This window comes from Mauremys mutica, chromosome 1 (assembly GCF_020497125.1).
Source record: "Mauremys mutica isolate MM-2020 ecotype Southern chromosome 1, ASM2049712v1, whole genome shotgun sequence".
In the NCBI taxonomy this organism is placed as follows: domain Eukaryota; kingdom Metazoa; phylum Chordata; order Testudines; family Geoemydidae; genus Mauremys; species Mauremys mutica.
Window position 1 is genome coordinate 373837722 of NC_059072.1, and position 26782 is coordinate 373864503.

Consider the following 26782-nt stretch of genomic DNA (forward strand, 5'->3'; position numbering starts at 1 on the left):
ACTCTCAGCCCAGCTGGGAAAACAGGTTTAATAGACAGGAACATGGGCTAACAGAGCTTGTAGGTACAGAGAACGGGACCCCTCGGCCGGGTCCATTCTGGGGGGCACTGAGCCAGACCCCCACGTCTGCCCTCACTTCCCGTCCCCAGCCAGCTCCAGACTGACCAACCCCCTCCCGCCCCTCCTCTGCTCAGTCCCTTTCCCGGGCCAGGAGGTCACCTGATTCCTTTGTTCTCCAGCACCTTCAGCTATCGCCTTGATGGGGGGGGGGAGGGCTCTGGCCATTAGTTGCCAGGAAACAGGGTGTCGGCCATGTATGTGCACTGACCCTTTGCTCTGCAACAATCACACCCCCTTATCCCACCACCTAGAGACTTAAGAAATGCTTGGGGAAACTGAGGCACCCACACGGTATTCAGAGGAAACATTTAGAACAGTCCCACTTCCTCACAAAGGGTCACGTCTAGGGCACCAACTGGGAGTGGGCTGGGCCCGAGGCCACGACGGAGGGCGCGGGGGTCCCAGGGGCTGCGGGAGGGAGCGTGGCCGGCTCCGGGGCCATGGCGGAGGGCGCGGGTGTTCTGGGGCTGTGGCAGGGAGGGTGGCCGGCCCCAGAGCCATGGCAGAGGGCGCGGGGGTCCCGGGGGCTGTGGCAGGGAGGGTGGCCGGCCCCGGGGCCATGGCGGAGGGCGCGGGGGTCCCGGGGGCTGTGGCAGGGAGGGTGGCCGGCCCCGGAGCCATGGCGGAGGGCGCGGGGGTCCCGGGGGCTGTGGCAGGGAGGGTGGCCGGCCCCGGGGCCATGGCAGAGGGCGCGGGGGTCCCGGGGGCTGTGGCAGGGAGGGTGGCCGGCCCCGGAGCCATGGCAGAGGGCGCGGGGGTCCCGGGGGCTGTGGCAGGGAGGGTGGCCGGCCCCGGGGCCATGGCGGAGGGCGCGGGGGTCCCGGGGGCTGTGGCAGGGAGGGTGGCCGGCCCCGGAGCCATGGCAGAGGGCGCGGGGGTCCCGGGGGCTGTGGCAGGGAGGGTGGCTGGCCCCGGGGCCATGGCGGAGGGCGCGGGGGTCCCGGGGGCTGTGGCAGGGAGGGTGGCCGGCCCCGGAGACATGGCGGAGGGCGCGGGGGTCCCGGGGGCTGTGGCAGGGAGGGTGGCCGGCCCCGGGGCCATGGCGGAGGGCGCGGGGGTCCCGGGGGCTGTGGCAGGGAGGGTGGCCGGCCCCGGGGCCATGGCGGAGGGCGCGGGGGTCCCGGGGGCAGGGGCTTCGGGGGCTCAGAGGCTGCCGTAGACGACCCGGGGACAGGCCTCGGGCAGGATGCAGTGGGCCTCGTGCTCTACCCGCCCGGCAGGGCACTGGCACCCGGGCACGCAGGGCGTGAAGCAGCGCGACTCGATGGCCCCCAGCGGCGCGTCCTTGTTGTAACACGTCTTGGGGCAGGGCGGGCCGCACTCGTCGAACACGTAGCCCCGGTCCTGGGGGCAGCCGACGGCTGCGGGGAGATGGAGGGGGGGGGGGTCAGTGCAGGGCTCGGGGGTGGGGAGCAGACCTCGGACCTGCCTCTCCCCTCACCCCAGGCTCAGCCCCAAGGGTGAGACGCCAGAATGCCCCCACAGCCATGGGGCCGGCCTGAATTTCCTCAGGGGGTGGGGCTGTGCCCACCACCTGCCCCTTTCTGCACCCCCCCACCCTAAGCCAGCCCAGGGCCTGTCCCCCCAGGGGCTCCACCCACCCTGAGCCAGCCCCGGGCCTGCCCCCCCCAGGGGCTCCCCCCAATCTGAGCCAGCCCAGAGCCTGCCCCCCCAGGGGCTCCCCCCAATCTGAGCCAGCCCCGGGCCTGCCCCCCCAGGGGCTGCCCCCGCTCTGAGCCAGCCCTGGGCCTGCCCCCCCCAGGGGCTCCACCCGCCCTGAGCCAGCCCCGGGCCTGCCCCCCGCAGGGGCTCCACCCGCCCTGAGCCAGCCCAGGGGCTGTCCCCCCAGGGGCTCCCCCCAATCTGAGCCAGCCCAGAGCCTGCCCCCCACAGGGGCTCCCCCCACTCTGAGCCAGCCCAGAGCCTGCCCCCCCAGGAGCTCCCCCCACCCTGAGCCAGCTTGGGGCCTGCCCCCCCCAGGGGCTCCCCCCGCTCTGAGCCAGCCCAGTGCCTGCCCCCCCAGGGGCTCCCCCCGCTCTGAGCCAGCCCAGGGGCTGCCCCCCGACTTGGGGGGTCAGTGCCGGGCCGGGGCTGCGAGGGAAGCGCTGACCCCCCCTCACCGCAGAGCGTGGGTGAGCGCCAGCGCAGAGCCAGCCCGGCCCGGCGGCACAGGGCGGCGTAGGCCTCCAGCGCGTCGCACAGGCACTGGTCGGCCCCGGCCCCACAGGCGCACAGGTCGTAGACGCAGGCGGCGAAGAAGGGCTCCGGGGGCACCAGGGGGTGGCAGGGCTCAAATGCCCCCGACTTCAGCACCTTGCAGCGGGCGTTGGCCTCCTTGCGGGCGCGGTAGCCGGCCTCCTTGCAGGGATCCACATCTCGCCCATCGGCGCACGGCCCGCCCGTGCCGTTCCCGCTCGGCACCTGCCCCAGAGACGCCGTCAGCACCCACCCAGCCTGGGCATGGCAGCCGCCTGGGTCTCCGGGGGCTGCAGGCAGGGAGAGCAGGGGCTGGGGGGGCCAGCGCTCCATGGTGGCACTGGGGGGCGCAGTCCTGCAGGGAGTGGGGGGCTCAGCAGGGGGCGCTCTCCCCTGGCAGTCAGTGCTAATTCCAATGCCCTGGTGTGGCACTGGGGGGCGCTGCAGGGAGCCCGTGTCCTGGCTGCCTCCTTCCCATGGGTGTCTCCCTTCTGCCTCAAATCCCCCCTAGCCAGGGGTCGCAGCCCTCATTCCGGGGCACCTGGGGGTCGTGACGGGAATGGTCCCCAACGCGGTGCCCGCTGGGGTGCCCAGGTGCGCCCATGTACTCTCTGGCGGACCAGCAGCTGCTGAAATGCTGCCAACAAGCAGCGTCACCCAGAGGCGTCGCCGTCGAAATGCCGCTGATTTTCGACGGCATTTCAGCGGATGCTCGTCCGCCGGCCACGGTCCTCGGTGGCTCGTCATCCGGCACCCGCCAGACGAAAAAGGTTGAAGACCACTGCCCCCGAGGGATGCTGAGAGCTTCCTCTGCCGGCCCAGGCCTGGGTGGCAATGTGGGGGTGAGGGAGCTGGGCTGGGGGGTGATGGGGGGTGAGGGAGCTGGGCTGAGGGGTGTTATGGGGGAACGGAGCCAGGCCGGGGGGACGATGTGGGGAAGGGAGCCAGGCCGGGGGGGATGATGGCAGAGAAGGGAGCCAGGCAGGTGGGGGGGGGGCGTTATGGGAGGAAGGGAGCCAGGCCGGGGCGGGGGGGGACGATAGCGGGAAGGGAGCCAGGCCGAGGGCAATGATGGTGGGGAAGGGAGCCAGGCCGGGGGGGGGATGATGGCAGGGAAGGGAGCCAGGCCGGGGGGGTCGATGGGGGGAAGGGAGCCAGGCCGGGGGGGTCGATGGGGGGAAGGGAGTCAGGCCGGGGGCAATGATGGCGGGGAAGGGAGCCAGGCTCGGGGGGGTTTATGGGAGGCAGGGAGCCAGGCCGGGGGGGTTATGGGGGGAAGGGAGCCAGGCCGGGGGGGACGATGTGGGGAAGGGAGCCAGGCCGGGGGGGATGATGGCAGGGAAGGGAGCCAGGCTCGGGGGGGATGATGGCAGGGAAGGGAGCCAGGCTCGGGGGGGATGATGGCAGGGAAGGGAGCCAGGCTCGGGGGGGATGATGGCAGGGAAGGGAGCCAGGCCCGGGGGTGGGGGGGCGTTATGGGAGGCAGGGAGCCAGGCCGGGGGGGTCGATGGGGGGAAGGGAGCCAGGCCGGGGGCAATGATGGCGGGGAAGGGAGCCAGGCCGGGGCGGACGATGTGGGGAAGGGAGCCAGGCCGGGGGGGATGATGGCAGGGAAGGGAGCCAGGCTGGGGGGGGTTTATGGGAGGCAGGGAGCCAGGCCGGGGGGGACGATGTGGGGAAGGGAGCCAGGCCGGGGGCAATGATGGTGGGGAAGGGAGCCAGGCCGGGGGGTGGGGGGGCGTTATGGGAGGAAGGGAGCCAGGCCGGGGGAAGGCACAGGACCCATCTCTCTGCTCCTGGGGCGGCCCCGCCCGGCCCCCGCTCACCCTCCAGCTGTTGCCGAAGGCGGCCTCGGCACGGGCCAGCTGCCCCGAGCGCAGGCGGGCGTCGTCCTGCGGGTGCCCGTTGAAGTCGCCGCACAGGCCGCACGTGTGCCCCTTGTAAGTGCCAGGCACACTGACCTCCAGTTGTGAGCGCCCGCTCCACAGCACCTGGGGGAGAGGGGAGATGGGCAGCACCCCGCAATGCAGGGCACAGAGCCCAGCCTGCTGCTGGTCATGTGCCGCTCCGCCTGCCAGGCCCAGGGCTGGATCGGGCACCGCCAGGAGGGGTCTGCAATGTCCGCGTGGCAGCGCCCTCCCACTGGCGCAGCCTGGATTGGGGGCCCGCCGACGGCACCCCAGCGGGCAGCAGCAGGCAGAGGACCCCACGCCCGGCCGTTACCTTCACCCCGATGTTGGTGTTGAGCAGGACAGTGTTGGTTTGGCGCTCGACGTAGAGGTGGGGCTCCTTGAGGAAGGGCAGCGTCACCACCTGGCCGTCCACCTGGGAGCGGAGGGCAGGGGCTCAGCGGGCACCACAGGACACCGGGGTCCCACCTGTGCAGCCTGGCTCCCTCCTGCCTCCAGGTGACCTCCCGCAACCGCACCAGGGCCCTGCTCCGCGTGGGCTCCGGGCGACCTCCCCATAACCGAATCAGGGCCCTGCTCCGCGTGGGCTCCGGGCGACCTCCCTGTAACCAAACCAGGGCCCTGCCCCGCCCAGCACGGGCTCCGGGCGACCTCCCCGTAACCGAACCAGAGCCCCGAGCTGCCCCGCCCAGCGCGGGCTCCAGCCCCGGCTCCACCCCGGGCAGTGGCGGGCAGAGGCTCGGGGGGCACTGGGTGTCCGGCCCGGCAGCGTTGCCTGTCTCACCCTGACCAGCCAGTCCTGCAGCAGCTGCACCACGGCATCCCCGACTTGCACCGTCACCTCCTTGGTCCAGGCCACGCCCGGGCGCCCCCTGTCGTCATTGGTCACGTGGATGCTGCGGGCAGGAGACGGGCCCACGGTCAGTAGGCCGGGCTGTGAGTGGGGGGGCTTTCCTCGGTGGGCTAGGGTCAGAGCTGGGAACAGAATCCAAACCTCCAACCACTAGGCCCCACTCCCCTCCCAGAGCCGGGGAGAGAACCCAGGAGTCCTGGCTCCCAGCCCCCTGCTCTAACCCGTCCCCTCTCAGAGCCGGGGATAGAATCCAGGAGTCCAGGCTCCAAACCTCCAACCACTACGCCCCACTTCCCTCCCAGAGCTGGGGATAGAACCCAGGAGTCCTGGCCCCTGCCCCCCAGCTCTCACCACTAGGCCCCACTCCCCTCCCAGAGCCGGGGATAGAACCCAGGAGTCCTGGCTCCCAGCCCCCTGCTCTAACCCCTCCCCTCCCAGAGCTGTGGATAGAACCCAGGAGTCCTGGGCCCTGCCCCCAGCTCTCACCACTAGGCCCCACTCCCCCCCCGGCGCCTGTCCCTGGGGCTGTTGCCCGTGTCAGCCACGCCCCTCTCACCTGAAGTCGCCCCCCCGGCAGTCCTGGGCCAGGACGTAGGTGCAGGTGCCCTGGAAGTGCAGCAGCCGCCCGTCGAAGGTGCGGTAGTGCGGGTCGCCGAAGGCCAGGCAGGTGGCGGGGCGGGGCAGGCAGCGAGGGCAGCACATGCCTGGCGTTAGCGCGGGTGTCTCATCCTGGGCGCACAGGGGCCGTTACGGGGCTGCGGGTGCCAGCCTCTGCCCCCTCCTGTCCCTGCAATGCCCACGGCTGGCTGTCCCTCTCCCATCCCCCTCCCGGCCCCGGCACGCCTGCAGCTGGCTTCCACCCTGGGTGCCCCCCCCCGGCCTGGCTATGGGACCCCCCCGGGGTAATGGGGTGGCACAATGACCCCCGGCAATGGGACACCACTCCCACCCCAATGGGCAAGGCCAGTCCTCGCCGGGGCCCCTGACGCGCCCCCCATGGGCTGGAGGGGAAGCCAGCCAAGGAGCTCGACCAGCGGGGAGAGGGAGGGCCCCCCCCGAGCGCCCCACTCACCGCGGCGCAGGCAGCTGGGGGGCAGCGCTGGCTCCGGCAGTGCACCTCCCCGGAGACGCAGGTACAGGTGGTGCAGGTGTCCACTTGCCAGTGCTCGCTGGCCTGGTACCGCTGGCCCTGGTAGGAGCAGCAGCCATCCGGGTCTGGGGGCAGAGGATGGAGCCAGCACTGTGGGGATCCCCCAGGTCCAGAAGACAGCGGCCTGGGGGCAGCGCTGGGTCCTGACAAGGGGGCAGGACTGGCACGGCGCAGGCAGGGGCACCAGGCCTGGCCCGCCCAGCGAGGGGCCGGTGTGCCGCCTGGTAGTGTGAATGCGGAAGGCAGCACAGCTGGTGATTCAAGCAGAGCACATCCCAGTACTGGCCCCTTCCCTGCTCCGTGCCTCAGTTTCCCCATCTGGGGTGTAGGGTGGACACTGGTCAGCCTCACCGCAGAGGCTGTGAATTAACCCCGCTCAGACTGGCACCAACGCAGCCGAATGCGCCGTCTGTGCATAGCCCCTCTAACCTCTTCCGTGCTGCCCTCCGGGATCTGCCAGCGAGGGGCTGGCACCGAACTGGGCACCCCCCCGCCCCTAGGGAGCCTGGCATCGGGGAGTCACTGGTCTGGCACCTCTCCTCTCCTGGGACGTGGGCCCTGCACCTGGCCAGCCCACCAGGAGCAGCTCCTACCTTGGCACTCGTAGCAGCAGGAGCCGGGCATCCGCACCCTCCGCAGGCCGCCCTGGCACTCCACGGGCTCACACTCTGCGATGTGGCACTCCACGTGGCCCCGCTGCACGGCAGAGACACCAGAGAGGAGGGGGCACCGGGCCCTTGGGCACAGCACCTGGCAGCGCTCTGCCCCCTGCCCCCGGCCAGGCACCCCCACGGCGCACAGGGCACGGTAGCCAGTCTGCAGAGGGCACGCCTGCTGCAGGGGGGCTGCTCCGTCCTTTCCTGCCCTCTGCCCCCCAAACACACCCCTTGGCCTCGCAGGCACACAGGCGGGCACGCCCCCTCCCGGTTCGGTACCGCGCTCCCGCTGGCCGGGAGGGGGCAGCCCAAGCAAGGTGTCACATGGCCTGTCCAGCGATCCCTGCCACAGAGCCAGGACTCCTGGGTTCCCCTCCCTGCCTGGCGCCTGGGGAATCGCTGGACACGGACACGCCAGGCTGGGGGCGGGAAGGGAGCCCCCAGGGCACAGATGCACCAGGTGGGGGGAGGGGATGCCCCAGGGCACAGGCGCACTGGGACGGGGTGGGGGCTGCCCCACTGGGCCAGGCCAGGGCTTACATTACAGGTGCAGCTGATGCAGTCGTCCTCGCTGTCCGTCCAGCTCTCACCGTCCGACACCCGGCGCCCTCCAGTCTCTATCACGCACTCTGCAAGGGGGGGGGTGTCAGCCGCTGTCCCCAGTCCCACGGGGATGGGCACTGGGAACTGCGTGGGCAGACAGCCATCCTGTGAGCAGCTGTACCAATGACAGAGCAGGACGGTTCCCGGGGGGGCCACATGATGGGACGGGAGGGGATTCTCACACTGTCAGTCCTGTGCTGACTGGTACATAGCCATCACTAGGCTTCAGAGTTATCAGCCCTGGGCTGGGCGGGGCTCAGAGCTAGTGCTGTGCTGTCTGTCTGCAGGGACGGGTGCCTGGACAGACAGAGCTGGGGGAAGCTAACCCAAGGTCACTGCCTCGGGGTCCCCCTTGCCCGCTTGGCCTCTGCTGTCCCAGAAGGGGCAGTTGTCCTGTGGCCAGCTCCAAGCACCTCAGCCACAGGGCTCCGTGCCCAGCTGAGAAGGGGGGGAAGCTGCTGCCTGGAACGCAGGGATCCCCAGATCCCAGCCCCCCGCTTTTTGGTGCCATGCTGTTCCCCCTCCCCTCCCCAACGAAATGTGCGCTGAGGTGCCCATCGGCAAGGCCTCTGGGCACGAGTGGGCGCTGGCCATACGTCACCGTCGCAGACGGGGCAGCAGGCGCCCTGGGCGGTGAACTGCTCAGTGAGGGGGCAGCTGAGCTGCGGGCAGCCCTGGCGCACGCACACCCAGGTGAGATCCTGCAATGAGAAGAGCGGGGGCCGGGATTCAGCCATGGCACAGGTGCCAGCCCGGGACGGGGCCGCGGGATGGGCACACACCCCTGGGACGGGGCCATGGCACCCCCTGCACACACACCCCGGGGGCGGCTGTGCATACGGAGGCCAGCGCCCAGAGCTGAGCGCCCCCCAACCATGCTCTCTTGGCCAGGCCTGCTGCTAATGGGGTGAGAGGGGAGGGGTCCGGCAGGGGAGCCATGGGGAGATGGGCTGCCCCCAGCGTGCTCCCCATGGCTCCGAGGGAATAGGGCAGGGGCCCAGGAGGGGGCGCTCTCCCCTGCACTCCGCACTGACCCCATAGTCAGGGTGGTGGTGGGGGTGACATGGGGGGCAGGCAGCTCATTTCCCTTCGCCCTGAGGCGCCGTGTGCAGCGGAGACGAGACTCTTCGTTCCCCGAATGACTGCGCTGTTACAAGCCTCCCCGGCCCGCCCCAGAAGTGGCTGCATGGCACAGCCCAGTGGGGCAAGCTTGGGATGCGAAGGGCTGAGGGAGGGAGGTGTCCACACCCCCCTGCAGCAGGCACAGGCCTGGGGGGTCTGACCACACAGCGGGGCCACGTTCAGCTGAGCCAGGCGCCCAGGCAGCCGCTGCCCGGCAGAGGGACAGAGCAGCCCCCCACGTACCTTGCACTGGCAGGTGTAACAGGGGTCGTCGGCCGCCTGGAGCTCGTTCCCGGCCAGCTCGGCCGTGCAGTTACTCAAGGCCTCTGCAAGGCACAAAGACAGCAGGGTGAGGGACCGGGCCAGGGGCCGGGGCACGGAGCCAGCCCCACCCTGCTGGAGGGAGCCAGGGCCAGACACCCGTGTGACGGGAAACAGCCCAGCCCCGGCCTCGCCCAGCAGGGGGCGCTGGGGGGAGGGGCACTGGCCATGGGGGGAGCTCATAGCAACTCCAGCCCCGGTCTGGCCCAGCAGGGGGCGCTGGGGGGGAGGGGCGCTGGCCATGGGGGGAGCTCCTGGGAACTCCAGCCCCGGTCTGGCCCAGCAGGGGGCGCTGGGGGGGAGGGGCGCTGGCCATGGGGGGAGCTCCTGGGAACTCCAGCCCCGGTCTGGCCCAGCAGGGGGTGCTGGGGGGAGTGAGGTGAGGGCACTGGCCGTGGGGGGAGCTCCTGGAGACTCCAGCCCGGTCTGGCCCAGCAGGGAGTGCTGGGGGGTAGGCATGGGGTGTTCCAGAGCGATGCCCGCCCTGTGCCATGCCCTGGCACGTGCCCACAGGGTACTCACGGGCACAGGTGGGGCAGCAGTGGTGCGGCCCGGGCGGCTGGAGCTGGCTCCTGGGGCAGCCCACCAGGCTGGGGCACTGTCTGCGGTAGCAGCGCACGTGCGGCCCCCCGGCCGCCAGCAGCTGGAAGGGAAGGCAGAGGCCAGGCTGGTTACCGCCCCCTCACAGCACAGCCCCTGCCAGCCCCGCTGGAATGACCCCCTCCCTGATGAGTCTCCCAAAAGACTCCCGACGGGAGAGCAGACCCCCAAAGCTGCAGCACCCCCAGGGCGCGTGTACAGTGCGGGAGGCTCCCTGTTCCCTTACCTCACAGGTGCAGATCTCGCAGGGGTCCAGCGACGGCTGGAAACTCTCCCCGGGGCTGTACGGCCGGCCCTCGAACATGCAGTCTGGGGAGAAACCCCACTCAGGGCAGTCCCCATTCCTCTCCCAGAGCCGGGGGCAGAACCCAGGAGTCCGGGCTCCCAGCCCCGCCCCACTAACCACTAAACCCCACTCCCCTCCCAGAGCCGGGGGCAGAACCCAGGAGTCCGGGCTCCCAGCCCCGCCCCACTAAACCCCACTCCCCTCCCAGAGCCGGAGACAGAACCCAGGAGTCCGGGCTCCCAGCCCCGCCCCACTAACCACTAAACCCCACTCCCCTCCCAGAGCCGGGGGCAGAACCCAGGAGTCCGGGCTCCCAGCCCTGCCCCACTAAACCCCACTCCTCTCCCAGAGCCAGGGGCAGAACCCAGGAGTCCGGGCTCCCAGCCCTGCCCCACTAACCACTAAACCCCACTCCTCTCCCAGAGCCGGGGGCAGAACCCAGGAGTCCGGGCTCCCAGCCCCGCCCCACTAAACCCCACTCCCCTCCCAGAGCCGGAGACAGAACCCAGGAGTCCTGGCTCCCAGCCCTGCCCCACTAACCACTAAACCCCACTCCCCTCCCAGAGCCAGGGACAGAACCCAGGAGTCCGGGCTCCCAGCCCCGCCCCACTAACCACTAAACCCCACTCCCCTCCCAGAGCCGGGGGCAGAACCCAGGAGTCCTGGCTCCCAGCCCCGCCCCACTAACCACTAAACCCCACTCCCCTCCCAGAGCCGGGGACAGAACCCAGGAGTCCTGGCTCCCAGCCCCGCCCCACTAACCACTAAACCCTACTCCTCTCCCAGAGCCGGGGACAGAACCCAGGAGTCCGGGCTCCCAGCCCCGCCCCACTAACCACTAAACCCCATTCCTCTCCCAGAGCCGGGGACAGAACCCAGGAGTCCGGGCTCCCAGCCCCGCCCCACTAACCACTAAACCCCACTCCCCTCCCAGAGCCGGGGACAGAACCCAGGAGTCCGGGCTCACAGCCCCGCCCCACTAACCACTAAACCCCACTCCCATCCCAGAGCCGGGGACAGAACCCAGGAGTCCTGGCTCCCAGCCCCGCCCCACTAACCACTAAACCCCACTCCCCTCCCAGAGCCGGGGACAGAACCCAGGAGTCCGGGCTCCCAGCCCCGCCCCACTAACCACTAAACCCCACTCCCCTCCCAGAGCCGGGGACAGAACCCAGGAGTCCTGGCTCCCAGCCCCGCCCCACTAACCACTAAACCCCACTCCCCTCCCAGAGCCGGGGACAGAACCCAGGAGTCCTGGCTCCCAGCCCCGCCCCACTAACCACTAAACCCTACTCCTCTCCCAGAGCTGGGGGCAGAACCCAGGAGTCCGGGCTCCCAGCCCCGCCCCACTAACCACTAAACCCCACTCCTCTCCCAGAGCCGGGGGCAGAACCCAGGAGTCCTGGCTCCCAGCCCCGCCCCACTAACCACTAAACCCCACTCCTCTCCCAGAGCTGGGGGCAGAACCCAGGAGTCCGGGCTCCCAGCCCCGCCCCACTAACCACTAAACCCCATTCCTCTCCCAGAGCCGGGGGCAGAACCCAGGAGTCCTGGCTCCCAGCCCCGCCCCACTAAACCCCACTCCCCTCCCAGAGCCGGAGACAGAACCCAGGAGTCCTGGCTCCCAGCCCCGCCCCACTAACCACTAAACCCCACTCCCCTCCCAGAGCCGGGGGCAGAACCCAGGAGTCCGGGCTCCCAGCCCTGCCCCACTAACCACTAAACCCCACTCCCCTCCCGGAGCCGGGGGCAGAACCCAGGAGTCCTGGCTCCCAGCCCCGCCCCACTAACCACTAAACCCCACTCCCCTCCCAGAGCCGGGGACAGAACCCAGGAGTCCTGGCTCCCAGCCCCGCCCCACTAACCACTAAACCCTACTCCTCTCCCAGAGCCGGGGACAGAACCCAGGAGTCCAGGCTCACAGCCCCGCCCCACTAACCACTAAACCCCACTCCCCTCCCAGAGCCGGGGACAGAACCCAGGAGTCCGGGCTCCCAGCCCCGCCCCACTAAACCCCACTCCCCTCCCAGAGCCGGGGACAGAACCCAGGAGTCCTGGCTCCCAGCCCCGCCCCACTAACCACTAAACCCCACTCCCCTCCCAGAGCCGGGGACAGAACCCAGGAGTCCGGGCTCCCAGCCCCGCCCCACTAACCACTAAACCCCACTCCTCTCCCAGAGCCGGGGACAGAACCCAGGAGTCCTGGCTCCCAGCCCCGCCCCACTAACCACTAAACCCCACTCCTCTCCCAGAGCCAGGGGCAGAACCCAGGAGTCCTGGCTCCCAGCCCCGCCCCACTAACCACTAAACCCTACTCCTCTCCCAGAGCCGGGGACAGAACCCAGGAGTCCTGGCTCCCAGCCCCGCCCCACTAACCACTAAACCCCACTCCCCTCCCAGAGCCGGGGACAGAACCCAGGAGTCCTGGCTCCCAGCCCCGCCCCACTAACCACTAAACCCTACTCCTCTCCCAGAGCCGGGGACAGAACCCAGGAGTCCTGGCTCCCAGCCCCGCCCCACTAACCACTAAACCCCACTCCTCTCCCAGAGCCGGGGGCAGAACCCAGGAGTCCGGGCTCCCCGATCAGCCAGTCGTCAAAGAAGCAGCAAGTGTAGAACCACTGCTGATAATGCCTGTGGCCGATGCAAAGCCTGGGGGCAGGGAAGTTAACGTTGCTGAGGAGGGGCGTCCCGTGGTGCCATCTGCCTCGCCTGGCCCGCTGGGCCCGCTCAAACAAAACGGGTCAATGCAGCCAAATGCCAAGTCCCCCCAGCAGGCCGCAGAGCGGAGACGCTGGGCAGGATCCAGGGCTCACAGTCGATAAGCGACTCCACATGCCCAGCGCCAGGCTGTGATCCTTGGGCGCGCACGGGGCCACCGGGCACGAGGACGTCCCTGGGGCACTAACGTGTGCACAGCCGGACACGCCCAGCAGAGCTCCGGCCCCTGGGGCCTGTCTGGGTCAGACAGTCCCGTCCAGCCTTCGACTCTACGACTCCCCGGCTCCAGCCCCCGGGCCCTCTTCTGCAGCAGCTGCCCACCTCTGGGCCCCCTGGGCCCCCTCCCCTCCCGCCCTCGCACCTGCACACAGTGGGCAGCATTCCCCGGGCACCTGGACGGGGCGGAGGCAGGAGCCGAGGCAGCGGATCTGGGCGCAGGTGGCGATGCCGTGGATGCACAGGCAGGACACGCAGGGGGAAGAGAACCAGCTGGTGCCATTGGCGTGCTCCTCCCCATCGTACATGCAGCCTGCGGGCACCGGGAGAGCAGCGGGTCAGACACACCAATGTCACGCCTGTGCCTTCTGCACGGTCCATCACACAGGAGCATCAGGTCGATACGGACCAATGGGCGCCCACTGCCCCACGCCAGAGCCTGCAGCGGCCTGTCCGGGCGGGCACTACTGGCCCAATATGGACCAACAGAAGTCGCCGACCACCCATGCTAACAAGTCATTATTGACTGATACGGACCACTTGTTTGGGGCGGAGTTATGCAGATGACCCAGCTCTCTCAAAGGGATAGGCCCGATGCCACCTGGGGGACATTGGGCGGGCAGTGGCCAGGGCATGTGGTACCTTTGCAGCGGGGGCAGCAGTCCCCGGGCTCTATCACCTGGTGGGGGCACGTCAGCAGGGGGCACGGGGCCATCACACAGAGCACGTCCCCACCCTGAGGGGGAAAAGGCAAAGCCGTCAGCATGGGGGGAGCCCCTGGCCTGGGATACGCCCCCTCCGTCTGGAGCACGAACCGGGGCTGGAGATCGGGGCTGGGGAATGGGTAGATGGGGCTCTTCCCCCAGCTGCAGGTGCCGGTGCCCAGGGTCGAAGGTCGAACGCCCTTGGTCTGGGCCATGTCTTCGCTGACCAGCGGCGTTTGGGCGGAACATTTGCACCAAATCCCCGCTGGCTGCCACCTCGTGAAAAATATCCAGCGAGCCCAGCCCAGCCGGGGGGCCTGTCGCCAGGCCCAGGACAGCGCCGCTTTGGGGGCTTGGACAAACACCTGCAAAATGTGGCAAAACAATCAAATCCTGGGACCCACACGCCCAGGCGGGGCCAGGACAGCCGGGTCCAACCTGCTGTGACCGAGTGGGGCTGTTCTTAATGTTTCCTCTGAATACTGGGTGGGTGCCTCAGTTTCCCCATATGCCTTTCTTAAGTCTCCAGCCTGCATAAATGGCCGACACTCTGTCTCCCGGCAACAAATGGCCGGGGCCCTTCCCCCTGCAAGGGGGTGGCTAAAGGTGAACAAAGAGGTCAGGTGACTTCCTGGCCCAGGAGAGACAAAGGCCAGAGAGGAGGGGTTGGGGGGGTCAGTCTGGAGCTGCCTGGGGACGGGGAGTGAAGTGCAGACGTGGGGGTCTGGCTCACTGCCCCTCAGAACAGACCCGGCCGAGGGGTCCGGTTCGCGGTACCTACAAGCTCTGGTTTAGCCCCTGTTCCTGTCATCGAATAAACCTGTGTTACTGGCTGGCTGAGAGTCCCGTCTGGCTGCGGAGTGGGGGGGCAGGACCCTGTGGCTGCCCCAGGTCCCCGCCTGGGCGGACTCGCTGGGGGAAGCGCACGGAGGGGCACATGCTGACTGCTCCAAGGCCAGACCCAGGAAGGTGAAGCCGGGTGAGCTCCTGCCTGGCTTTGTGGGGAGCAGTTCCAGAGCATCGCCCAGGGACTCCATGACACCTGCCTCTCCAGGCACAGAGACGGGGGGCACCGGGGCGCTGTAACCCACACATGCCCAGGCGGGGTCAGTACCCCCGGGGCACAGCAAAGAGGCCGTGGGGGGCTCTCCCCAGAGGGAAGAACTAGCTGGTGCTCATGGGCATTGCACACACAGTCCCCGCCCCAGCCCCCCAGGAACCTGGTGGCCCCAGCCCACGTGGTGTTAGTGCCCGGATCCCTGGCACCCTGGACCGGCGTGGCACTGGGGGGTCTGGCTGACGCCCGCCCTGACCTGGGCCATGAATGCCCGGCACCGAGCCAGCCTGCTGAGCTGGGTTCAGCTTTGGCCTGGGGGGGGTGACCGCCCCGCTGCCCACTGCGGCACTGAGCCCCCGGGCGCCTGGGCTGGTCCCGCCAGGGAGTGAGCTCCCACCGCAGCCCGGGGAGACGGGCGGGGCCCGGACAGACGGGGGCGGGGGCTCTCGGGGACTCTTACCGCACAGGAGCACAGCTGGCAGGGCTCCGTCGGGGACGGCCAGTGCGAGCCCTCGGGATACTCCTGCCCCCCGTGCCGGCACACTGAGACAGAGAGCGGGGTCAGTGCCCGCCCGGCCTGCCGCCCCTGCTGCCCTCTCGCCCTGGCCAGATGTGCTGAAGTGAGCCACTGCAGGGGGCTGCCCGTCCCCCCGGCCCTCCCCCAGCCCCCTGGCTCTCCCCCAACCTCCCAGCTGGGCTGTGCCCCTCCTCTCGCCAGCCTCCTGCCCCTGCTCCCCGGCCCGGCCCTCCCCCAGCCCCCTGGCTCTCCCCCAACCTCCCAGCTGGGCTGTGCCCCTCCTCTCGCCAGCCTCCTGCCCCTGCTCCCCGCCCCGGCCCGGCCCTCCCCCAGCCCCCTGGCTCTCCCCCAAGCTCCCGGCTGGGCTGTGCCCCTCCTCTCGCCAGCCTCCTGCCCCTGCTCCCCGCCCCGGCCTGGCCCTCCCCCATCCCCCTGGCTCTCCCCCTCCTCCCCCCAGTCCCCTGCCCCTGGCTGTACTCCCCCATCCCCCGGGCTATGCCTTGCCAGCAGCGCCCCCTAGTGGAGGCAGCTCAGCTGGCACCTCTGTGGCTTCTGCTGCCCCCGAACCCGCCCAGCCGCCCGCAGCAGCAGCTAGAAGGCAGGAGGAGGCAGCGCCGTGCCCGGGGCCCCCGAGAGGCAGTGGGCTCCTCACCTGGGCACTCAGGGCAGCAGTGGCCCGGGCGCCGGACGGGGCTGGCGCAGGCGGCCTGGGGACACAGGACGGGGGTGCAGAGCACGTTGCCATGCAGGCAATGGCAGCGCTGGCAGGGGTCCGAGGGCGGGGTGACGGCCTGGCGGCTGGCGAGCTCCTGGCCCTCGAAGAGGCAGCGGTCGCAGTCGGGGCAGCAGGAGGGGGTGGCGGGCGGCACGGGGTGGGTGCATTGCTGCGGGCAGGGCTCGCGCTGGCACGTCACTGCTTCGTCCTGCGGGCCCATGGGGCTGTTAGCCTGCGGGGGGGGCTTGCAAGGGACGGTGGGGGGGGGGTACTGAGACAGCAGGGGGTGAATGAGAGGAGCAGGGCTGGGGGGGGATCTGGGAGGAGCTGGACAGTGATCGGGGGTGGGGGGATTGGGGCGATCTGGGTGGAGCACCAGTTGTGGGGGGTCCGAGCAGGGGCGAGGAGGTGGAGGGAGGGAACCAGGTGGGGTTTGGAGGGGTGTATCCGGGGGAGCAGGAGGAATCCGGGGGAATCCAAGAGGGGGTCAGAAAGGGCAGATCTGACTAGAGTGGGGAAGGGATCAGAGGGGGGAACCCAGCAGAAGTCGGGGGATCAGGGTTGGGGGGGATTGAGGTGAGGGTCAGCCGGGGGGGATCCAGGCAGAGTGGGACGGGAGTCGGAAGGGAGAACTGAGCGGAGGACGGGGGGATCCGGGTGTATCAGGGGAGGGTGTCACGGCGTATGGGGGAGTCAGGGCCCTGCACCCCTCCTCCTGGGACTCACAGTGACTCTCAGCCAGCCAGTGAAACAGAAGGTTGATTGGACAATAGGAACGCAGGCTACAGCCGAGCTTGTAGGCACAGCCAGGACCCCTCAATCTGGTCCTTCTGGGGGTTCAGGGAGCTTAGACCCCAGTTGGGGTTCCCTGCACTGCACCCCCCAGCCCAAACTGAAACCAAAAATCCCCCCAGCAGCTCTCTTCCCCCTCCTCCCTTTGTTCAGTCTCCCAGGCAGGTGTGAATTCTCCCAACCCCCCTCCTGGTTACAGCCCAGGTAGATTTCTTCTCATCCCGAATGTAACTCCCCTGCTCCCTGCTCCGTCACACAGGGGTCGGAGGGGAGAGCTGAGCAGGGGTCAGAGGGATGTGGGTGTATCGGGGCAGGGGTCGGAGGGGAGAACTGAGCAGGGGTCAGGGTGATCCGGGTGTATCGGGGCAGGGGTCAGAGGGGAGAACTGAGCGGGGGTCAGGGGAATCCGGGTGTATCGGGGCAGGGGTCGGAGGGGAGAACTGAGCAGGGATCAGGGTGATCCGGGTGTATCGGGGCAGGGGTCAGAGGGGAGAACTGAGCAGGGGTCAGGGGAATCCGGGTGTATCGGGGCAGGAGTCGGAGGGGAGAACTGACTGGGGGTCGGGGGGATCCGGGTGTATCGGGGCAGGGGTCGGAGGGGAGAACGGAATGGGGGACGGGGGGATCCGGGTGTATCGGGGCAGGGGTCAGAGGGGAGAACTGACTGGGGGTCAGGGGAATCCGGGTGTATCGGGGCAGGGGTCAGAGGGGAGAACTGCCTGGGGGTCAGGGGAACCCGGGTGTATCAGGGCAGGGGTCGGAGGGGAGAACTGACTGGGGGTCGGGGGGATCCGGGTGTATCGGGGCAGGGGTCAGAGGGGAGAACTGACTGGGGGTCAGGGGAATCCGGGTGTATCGGGGCAGGGGTCGGAGGGGAGAACTGCCTGGGGGACAGGGGAATCCGGGTGTATCAAGGCAGGGGTCGGAGGGGAGAACTGAGCAGGGGTCAGGGGGATCCGGGTGTATCGGGGCAGGGGTCGGAGGGGAGAACTGAGCAGGGGTCAGGGGGATCCGGGTGTATCGGGGCAGGGGTCGGAGGGGAGAACTGAGCAGGGGTCAGGGGGATCCCGGTGTATCGGGGCAGGGGTCGGCGGGGAGAACTGAGCAGGGGTCGGGGGGATCCGGGTGTATCAGGGCAGGGGTCGGAGGGGAGAACTGACTGGGGGTCGGAGGGATCCGGGTGTATCAGGGCAGGGGTCGGAGGGGAGAACTGACTGGGGGTCGGAGGGATCCGGGTGTATCAGGGCAGGGGTCGGAGGGGAGAACTGACTGGGGGTCGGGGGGATCCGGGTGTATCAGGGCAGGGGTCGGAGGGGAGAACTGAGCGAGGGTCGGGGGGATCCAGGTGTATCGGGGCAGGGGTCGGAGGGGAGAACTGACTGGTGGTCGGAGGGATCCGGCTGTATCAGGGCAGGGGTCGGAGGGGAGAACTTAGCGGGGGTCAGGGGGATCCAGGTGTATCGGGGCAGGGGTTGGAGGGGAGAACTGACTGGTGGTCGGGGGGATCCGGGTGTATCAGGGCAGGGGTCGGAGGGGAGAACTGAGCGGGGGTCGGGGGGATCGGGGGGTATCAGGGCAGGGGTCAGAGGGGAGAACTGAGCGAGGGTCGGGGGGATCCGGGTGTATCAGGGCAGGGGTCGGAGGGGAGAACTGAGAGGGGGTCGGGGGGATCCGGGTGTATCAGGGCAGGGGTCGGAGGGGAGAACTGAGCGAGGGTCGGGGGGATCCGGGTGTATCAGGGCAGGGGTTGGAGGGGAGAACTGAGCGAGGGTTGGGGGGATCCGGGTGTATCAGGGCAGGGGTCAGAGGGGAGAACTGACTGGGGGTCGGGGGGATCCGGGTGTATCAGGGCAGGGGTCGGAGGGGAGAACTGACTGGGGGTCGGGGGGATCCGGGTGTATCGGGGCAGGGGTCGGAGGGGAGAACTGAGCAGGGGTCAGGGGGATCCGGGTGTATCAGGGCAGGGGTCGAAGGGGAGAACTGAGCGAGGGTCGGGGGGATCCGGGTGTATCAGGGCAGGGGTCGGAGAGGAGAACTGAGCAGGAGTCAGGGGGATCCAGGTGTATCGGGGCAGGGGTCGGAGGGGAGAACTGACTGGGGGTCAGGGGGATCCGGGTGTATCAGGGCAGGGGTCGGAGGGGAGAACTGACTGGGGGTCAGGGGGATCCGGGTGTATCGGGGCAGGGGTCGGAGGGGAGAACTGAGCAGGGGTCGGGGGGATCCGGGTGTATCGGGGCAGGGGTCGGAGGGGAGAACTGAGCGAGGGTCGGGGGGATCCGGGTGTATCGGGGCAGGGGTTGGAGGGGAGAACTGACTGGGGGTCGGAGGGATCCGGGTGTATCAGGGCAGGGGTCGGAGGGGAGAACTGACTGGGGGTCAGGGGGATCCAGGTGTATCGGGGCAGGGGTCGGAGGGGAGAACTGACTGGGGGTCGGGGGGATCCGGGTGTATCAGGGCAGGGGTCGGAGGGGAGAACTGAGCGAGGGTCGGGGGGATCCGGGTGTATCAGGGCAGGGGTCAGAGGGGAGAACTGACTGGGGGGCGGGGGGATCCGGGTGTATCAGGGCAGGGGTTGGAGGGGAGAACTGACTGGGGGTCGGGGGGATCCGGGTGTATCGGGGCAGGGGTCGGAGGGGAGAACTGAGCGAGGGTCGGGGGGATCCGGGTGTATCGGGGCAGGGGTCGGAGGGGAGAACTGAGCGAGGGTCCGGGGGATCCGGGTGTATCAGGGCAGGGGTCGGAGGGGAGAACTGACTGGGGGTCGGGGGGATCCGGGTGTATCAGGGCAGGGGTCGGAGGGGAGAACTGAGCGAGGCTCGGGGGGATCCGGGTGTATCGGGGCAGGGGTCGGAGGGGAGAACTGAGCGAGGGTCGGGGGGATCCGGGTGTATCGGGGCAGGGGTTGGAGGGGAGAACTGACTGGGGGTCGGAGGGATCCGGGTGTATCAGGGCAGGGGTCGGAGGGGAGAACTGAGCAGGGGTCAGGGGAATCCGGGTGTATCGGGGCAGGAGTCGGAGGGGAGAACTGACTGGGGGTCGGGGGGATCCGGGTGTATCAGGGCAGGGGTCGGAGGGGAGAACTGACTGGGGGTCGGGGGGATCCGGGTGTATCTGGGCAGGGGACAGAGGGGAGAACTGACTGGGGGTCAGGGGAATCCGGGTGTATCGGGGCAGGGGTCAGAGGGGAGAACTGCCTGGGGGTCAGGGGAATCCGGGTGTATCAGGGCAGGGGTCGGAGGGGAGAACTGACTGGGGGTCGGGGGGATCCGGGTGTATCGGGGCAGGGGTCAGAGGGGAGAACTGACTGGGGGTCAGGGGAATCCGGGTGTATCGGGGTAGGGGTCGGAGGGGAGAACTGCCTGGGGGTCAGGGGAATCCGGGTGTATCAAGGCAGGGGTCGGAGGGGAGAACTGAGCAGGGGTCAGGGGGATCCGGGTGTATCGGGGCAGGGGTGGGCGGGGAGAACTGAGCTGGGGTCTGGGGGATCCGGGTGTATCGGGGCAGGGGTCGGAGGGGAGAACTGAGCAGGGGTCTGGGGGATCCCGGTGTATCGGGGCAGGGGTCGGCGGGGAGAACTGAGCAGGGGTCGGGGGGATCCGGGTGTATCAGGGCAGGGGTCGGAGGGGAGAACTGACTGGGGGTCGGAGGGATCCGGGTGTATCAGGGCAGGGGTCGGAGGGGAGAACTGACTGGGGGTCGGGGGGATCCGGGTGTATCGGGGCAGGGGTCGGAGGGGAGAACTGAGCGAGGGTCGGGGGGATCCGGGTGTATCAGGGCAGGGGTCAGAGGGGAGAACTGAGCGAGGGTCGGGGGGATCCAGGTGTATCGGGGCAGGGGTCGGAGGGGAGAACTGACTGGTGGTCGGAGGGATCCGGCTGTATCAGGGCAGGGGTCGGAGGGGAGAACTTTCGGGGGGTCACGGGTATCCAGGTGTATCGGGGCAGGGGTTGGAGGGGAGAACTGACTGGTGGTCGGGGGGATCCGGGTGTATCGGGGCAGGGGTCGGAGGGGAGAACTGACTGGGGGTCGGGGGAATCTGGGTGTATCAGGGCAGGGGTCAGAGGGGAGAACTGAGCGAGGGTCGGGGGGATCCGGGTGTATCAGGGCAGGGGTCGGAGGGGAGAACTGAGCGAGGGTCGGGGGGATCCGGGTGTATCAGGGCAGGGGTCGGAGGGGAGAACTGAGCGGGGGTCGGGGGGATCCGGGTGTATCAGGGCAGGGGTCGGAGGGGAGAACTGAGCGAGGGTTGGGGGGATCCGGGTGTATCAGGGCAGGGGTCAGAGGGGAGAACTGACTGGGGGTCGGGGGGATCCGGGTGTATCAGGGCAGGGGTCAGAGGGGAGAACTGACTGGGGGTCGGGGGGATCCGGGTGTATCAGGGCAGGGGTCGGAGAGGAGAACTGAGCAGGGGTCAGGGGGATCCGGGTGTATCGGGGCAGGGGTCGGAGGGGAGAACTGAGCAGGGGTCGGGGGGATCCGGGTGTATCAGGGCAGGGGTCGAAGGGGAGAACTGAGCGAGGGTCGGGGGGATCCGGGTGTATCAGGGCAGGGGTCGGAGAGGAGAACTGAGCAGGAGTCAGGGGGATCCAGGTGTATCGGGGCAGGGGTCGGAGGGGAGAACTGACTGGGGGTCAGGGGGATCCGGGTGTATCAGGGCAGGGGTCGGAGGGAAGAACTGAGCAGGGGTCGGGGGGATCCGGGTGTATCGGGGCAGGGGTCGGAGGGGAGAACTGAGCGTGGGTCGGGGGATCCGGGTGTATGGGGGCCGGGGTTGGAGGGGAGAACTGACTGGGGGTCGGAGGGATCCGGGTGTATCAGGGCAGGGGTCGGAGGGGAGAACTGACTGGGGGTCAGGGGGATCCAGGTGTATCGGGGCAGGGGTCGGAGGGGAGAACTGACTGGGGGTCGGGGGGATCCGGGTGTATCAGGGCAGGGGTCGGAGGGGAGAACTGACCGAGGGTCGGGGGGATCCGGGTGTATCAGGGCAGGGGTCAGAGGGGAGAACTGACTGGGGGTCGGGGGGATCCGGGTGTATCAGGGCAGGGGTTGGAGGGGAGAACTGACTGGGGGTCGGGGGGATCCGGGTGTATCAGGGCAGGGGTCGGAGGGGAGAACTGAGCGAGGGTCGGGGGGATCCGGGTGTATCGGGGCAGGGGTCGGAGGGGAGAACTGACGGGGGGTCAGGGGAATCCGGGTGTATCAGGGCAGGGGTCGGAGGGGAGAACTGACTGGGGGTCGGGGGGATCCGGGTGTATCAGGGCAGGGGTCGGAGGGGAGAACTGAGCGAGGGTCGGGGGGATCCGGGTGTATCGGGGCAGGGGTCGGAGGGGAGAACTGAGCGAGGGTCGGGGGGATCCGGGTGTATCGGGGCAGGGGGGGGGGGGGAGAACTGACTGGGGGTCGGAGGGATCCGGGTGTATCAGGGCAGGGGTCGGAGGGGAGAACTGACTGGGGGTCAGGGGGATCCAGGTGTATCGGGGGAGGGGTCGGAGGGGAGAACTGACTGGGGGTCGGGGGGATCCGGGTGTATCAGGGCAGGGGTCGGAGGGGAGAACTGAGCGAGGGTCGGGGGGATCCGGGTGTATCAGGGCAGGGGTCAGAGGGGAGAACTGACTGGGGGTCGGGGGGATCCGGGTGTATCAGGGCAGGGGTAGGCGGGGAGAACTGACTGGGGGTCGGGGGGATCCGGGTGTATCAGGGCAGGGGTCGGAGGGGAGAACTGAGCGAGGGTCGGGGGGATCCGGGTGTATCGGGGCAGGGGTCGGAGGGGAGAACTGAGCGAGGGTCCGGGGGATCCGGGTGTATCAGGGCAGGGGTCGGAGGGGAGAACTGACTGGGAGTCGGGGGGATCCGGGTGTATCCGGGCAGGGGTCGGAGGGGAGAACTGAGCGAGGGTCGGGGGGATCCGGGTGTATCGGGGCAGGGGTCGGAGGGGAGAACTGAGCGAGGGTCGGGGGGATCCGGGTGTATCAGGACGGTGGTCGGAGGGGAGAACTGAGCGAGGGTCGGGGGGATCCGGGTGTATCGGGGCAGGGGTCGGAGGGATGAACTGACTGGTGGTCGGGGGGGTCCGGGTGTATCAGGACGGGGGTCGGAGGGGAGAACTGAGCGGGGGTCGGGGGGATCCGGGTGTATCGGGGCAGGGGTCGGAGGGGGATCCGGGTGGAGGTTGGGGGGTGTCAGGTGGAGCAGGCGGGCACCGCGGGAGGACTCACTCACCAGGCAGGTACAGGTGGAGCAGGGGTCCCCCCCTGGGGGGCGGAAGGTGGTCCCGCTCTCGTAGAGGTGGCCCTGGTAGCGGCAGGCGCCGGAGCATTGGGGGCAGCACTGGCCGGGCAGGGCGACAGGGTTCCGGCAGGGGGCGGGGGAGCACGGCGCGGGCACACACGTCACGCTGCCATCCTGCGGGGCAAGAGCCGCTGGCATCACATCTGGCCGGGCGTCCGGCCTGGCAGGCAAGAGACCGAAAGCCTCCCCTGAGCCAGCAGCCCGTCCCTGGGGCCTCAAGCCCCCGCGGTGCCCACAGGCAGGGCCGGGCCAGCACTGGGGAACCCGTGGGGAGGGGTTAGTTCTGTGGGGCACCTCTCCTGGCACTCAGTGCTGGCTCCAGGGTGGCACTAGTGGGCACTGTGCTGTTGGAGAAACTGCCTTAGCCGAGCCCAAGGCCCTGCCTGCATGTGGCTATTCCCGGCCCACTGTCCTGGGCCAGGCCCCGCCCACTGTCCTGGGCCAGGCCCCGGGGTGACTCTAGCACCCCCAGCAGAGGTGGTTGGTGCCAGGACTGCGACCCCCGTCCCCAGCACCGGGTGGCGTTGTTTGCTGCTCGGCCCCTCCCCAGAGCTGGCTGCATTTCAGGGGTGGACCCGGGGCACTCACCAGGCAGGAACAGAGGCGACAGGCATCGTGGGGGTCGGGGAAGCGCTCTCCGTTGCTGCACGCTCGCCCGTGGAAGCTGCAGCCGTCACACACGGGGCAGTCGCAGGGGCCCACGGCCGGGTGGGGGCACGTCACCCCAGGGCAGGGCAGGGGCCCGCAGGACACCTCTCCCTGCTGCAAGAGGGCAGGGCACGGCGGTGAGGGGGGCAGGTCCCCTGCCATGCTGAGCCCCCCCTAGTGCCCCCGCTCCCCTCGGGCTCCACCCCGCGGCACAACCCCAGCCCTGTGCCAGGCTCCCTGCGCCCCCGGAGCGGTGCCCGGCCCTCTGCCCACAGGGCCTGCCACGTACCAGGCAGCGACACTGCTCGCAGCACCCGCCAGGGGCCGGGAAGGTCTCTCCGTCCGCGAGGTCCTGGCCCTGGAAGTGGCAGCCTGGCACCGGAGGGGAGGAAAGACATTGGGGGGGGGGAATCATAGAATAATTGAGGGCAGGGGAGAACCAGCCCCCCACACTGTGACCCCCACATCCCAGGTCCCCCCCACACACCCGCCAATCCCAAGCCCCCCCAGCCCGTGGGAGATCTGGCCCCGATCCTGCGCCCGGCCCCAGGCCCAGCACCTTCCCGCCGTAGAGCCAGCAACGCCCCCAACCCAGCCTGTGCCTGCCCTCGCCTCAGGCTCCGCTCGAGGGAGTCAGGGGAGTCGGGGCCGGCGTCGCCTCAGGCTCCGCTCGGGGGAGTCAGGGGAGTCGGGGCCGGCGTCGCCTCAGGCTCCACTCGGGGGGGTCGGGGGGGTCGGGGCCGGCGTCGCCTCAGGCTCCGCTCGCGGGGGTCGGGGGGGTCGGGGCCGGCGTCGCCTTAGGCTCCGCTCGGGGGGGGTGGGGGGGGTGTCGGGGCCGGCGTCGCCTCAGGCTCTGCTCGGGGGGGTCGGGGCCGGCGTCGCCTCAGGCTCTGCTCGGGGGGGTCGGGGCCGGCGTCGCCTCAGGCTCCGCTCGGGGGGGTCGGGGGGGTCGGGGCCGGCGTCGCCTCAGGCTCTGCTCGGGGGGGTCGGGGCCGGCGTCGCCTCAGGCTCTGCTCGGGGGGGTCGGGGCCGGCGTCGCCTCAGGCTCCGCTCGGGGGGTCCAGGCCAGGGCCGGTGTCGCCTCAGGCTCCGCTCGGGGGGTCCAGGCCAGGGCCGGTGTCGCCTCAGGCTCCGCTCGGGGGGGGGGGCGTGCAGGCCGGGGCCGGCGTCGCCTCAGGCTCCGCTCGGGGGGGGGGCCAGGCCGGGGCCGGCGTCGCCTCAGGCTCCGCTCGGGGGGGGGGCCAGGCCGGGGCCGGCGTCGCCTCAGGCTCCGCTGGGGGGGGGGTCGGGCCCGGCGTTGCCTCAGGCTCTGCTCGGGGGGGTCGGGGCCAGGCTGGGGCCGGCATCGCCTCAGGCTCCGCTCAGAGGGGGGTGCAGGCCGGGGGGGTCGGGGCCGGTGTCACCTCAGGCTGCGCTCAGGGCGGGGGGGGGCAGGGTCACAGTGGCCAGGCCAGAGATTGAGGCCCAGAACCTGCCCAGGGTCAAGCAAGGCATCGGCAGCAGGGCGGGAGTAAAACCAGCCTCCTCCACCCCACGCGAGCCCTAACCACTGGGCCACCCTCCCACCCCTCCCCGGCGCCTGCCACGTCACTGGGAATGGCCGAACCAGTTCTGCCCAGTACCGGCCCAGGCCTGCCTGTGGTGCCCGTGAGGAACGGAAACGCTGGAGCCATCGATTGGCTCCACCCTGCCCCATGGCTCTGCCCAGGGCTGGTCAGGCATGAGGGGCACCAGTGGGGCTGGGAGGGGCAGAGCTGGGTTGGGCTGGTAGGGGGCTGTGAGTCGGGAGTGAGGGGCACCAGTGGGGCTGGGAGGGGGCAGAGCTGGGTTGGGCTGGTAGGGGGCTGTGAGTCGGGAGTGAGGGGCACCAGTGAGGCTGGGAGGGGGCAGAGCTAGGACAGCAGGGGCTGCAGGTTGAGATTGAGGGGCACCGGGGGAGCCCAGGGCTGGCTAGCAGCGGGCTGAGGGTCAGGAATGAGGGACACCATGCGGCTGGGGGGCGCTGGCCGTACCCCTTCTCTTTAACAAGGACTGCGGTTCCCCAGTGGTGGCGGAGAGTGGCCTCGCCATGCGGTGCCTGCCCTCCCCCGAGCCCCACTCACCCTGGCACACGGGGCAGCACTGGCCAGGGGGACTGGTGGGGTGGCGACAGCCTGGCGGGTCGCAGGGCGTCTTGGTGCAGGTGACGAAGCCACGGAGGCAGGTGCAGTGGCCGCAGGCGTCTTGGGGGTCTGGGAACTCCTGGCCATGGAGGTAACCCTCGCCCAGGTACTCGCAGCCTGTGGGGGGCCGGACAGAGTGAGCCCGGTGCCAGGCGCTGCTGTGGGGTGAGAGCCCAAGACGCTCCCCAGGGACTGACCCACCCCCCAACCCTGGCACACCGGCTGGTGGAGCCCAGCACCCCCCTGGGTTAGCCCAGCCTGACCTCTGCCCACGCCCCACCCACCTTCGCAGACCTGGCAGCACGGCCCCCGGGCAGGGAAGGGGCACTGGAGCAGCGGGCAGGTCCTGGGCTGGCAGGAGATGCTGCCCTCCCAGCAGGTGCAGACACGGCACGGCTCCGCGGGGTCCGGGAACTGCTCCCCATTGGGCAGCTCCTTGCCCTGGTACAGGCAGCCTGGGGGCAGAGCGGGCAATGGCATTGGGCACGAGAGCAGGGCAGGAGCAGAGACGTGGGGCAGGGGCCGTGGGGAGGTGTTCCTGTTGTAGGAGGCAGCTGTCCTGCTGCAGGGGGGAGCAGAGCACGGGGCTGCAGGGGGCTTGGGGGGCCCAGCAGGAGACTCGGGGGGGACTGTCACAGGAGCGGCAGCAGTTCTGCCGTAGGGGGTGGGCACAGAGGGCCGAGGCTGGGGGCCCCCATGGGGGGGACTTGGGGAGCCCAGCAGGGGGTTCAGGGGGCCCTGTGGGGGGCCCAGCAGGGGACTCGGGGGGGCACTGTTACAGGAGCGGCAGCAGTCCTGCCACAGGGGGTGGGTGCAGAACACAGAGGCAGGGGGTGTCAGCAGGGGCCTCAGGGAAGCCCATGGGGGCCCCAGTGGGACCAGGGGTCCGTGGGGGGCCCAGCGGGGGGCTCAGGGGGTCGGGGGGTACCATCACAGGAACGGCAGCAGTCCTGCTGCAGGGGGTGGGTGCAGAGAACGGGGGCGCAAGGCTGGCGCTGGCAGGTGACGGCCCCGTTGGCACAGATGCAGTGGCGGCAGGAGTCCGAGGGGTGGTAGAATCGCTGCGTGTGCTGGTAGGAGACGCCCGCGTAAAGGCAGCCAGCCGGGGGCTCTGGGAGGAGAAAGGGGTGGTTGGGGGGTGCCGG

At 69.9% G+C, this 26782-nt stretch overlaps 1 protein-coding gene across 1 annotated transcript in view; it reads right to left on the reverse strand.

The window, feature by feature from the left end:
* Positions 1–1146: 1146 nt before the first annotated feature.
* Positions 1147–26782, reverse strand: part of LOC123363367 (kielin/chordin-like protein) — a 26819-nt gene continuing 1183 nt past the window's right edge. Inside the window, exons 2-24 of the mRNA XM_045004264.1 lie at positions 26566–26748; positions 25922–26092; positions 25578–25754; positions 23765–23847; positions 23416–23589; positions 22759–22941; positions 15685–15955; positions 14976–15058; positions 13397–13490; positions 12900–13067; positions 9758–9840; positions 9454–9574; positions 8854–8936; positions 8090–8189; positions 7426–7514; positions 6823–6925; positions 6152–6294; positions 5636–5808; positions 5011–5122; positions 4540–4641; positions 4143–4307; positions 2241–2541; positions 1147–1481 (exon numbers count right to left, since the gene is read on the reverse strand). Coding sequence (XP_044860199.1) covers positions 1264–1481; positions 2241–2541; positions 4143–4307; positions 4540–4641; positions 5011–5122; positions 5636–5808; positions 6152–6294; positions 6823–6925; positions 7426–7514; positions 8090–8189; positions 8854–8936; positions 9454–9574; positions 9758–9840; positions 12900–13067; positions 13397–13490; positions 14976–15058; positions 15685–15955; positions 22759–22941; positions 23416–23589; positions 23765–23847; positions 25578–25754; positions 25922–26092; positions 26566–26748 — 3380 coding nt within the window. The 3' untranslated portion in view covers positions 1147–1263. The remainder of the gene's footprint in view (positions 1482–2240; positions 2542–4142; positions 4308–4539; positions 4642–5010; positions 5123–5635; positions 5809–6151; positions 6295–6822; positions 6926–7425; positions 7515–8089; positions 8190–8853; positions 8937–9453; positions 9575–9757; positions 9841–12899; positions 13068–13396; positions 13491–14975; positions 15059–15684; positions 15956–22758; positions 22942–23415; positions 23590–23764; positions 23848–25577; positions 25755–25921; positions 26093–26565; positions 26749–26782) is intronic.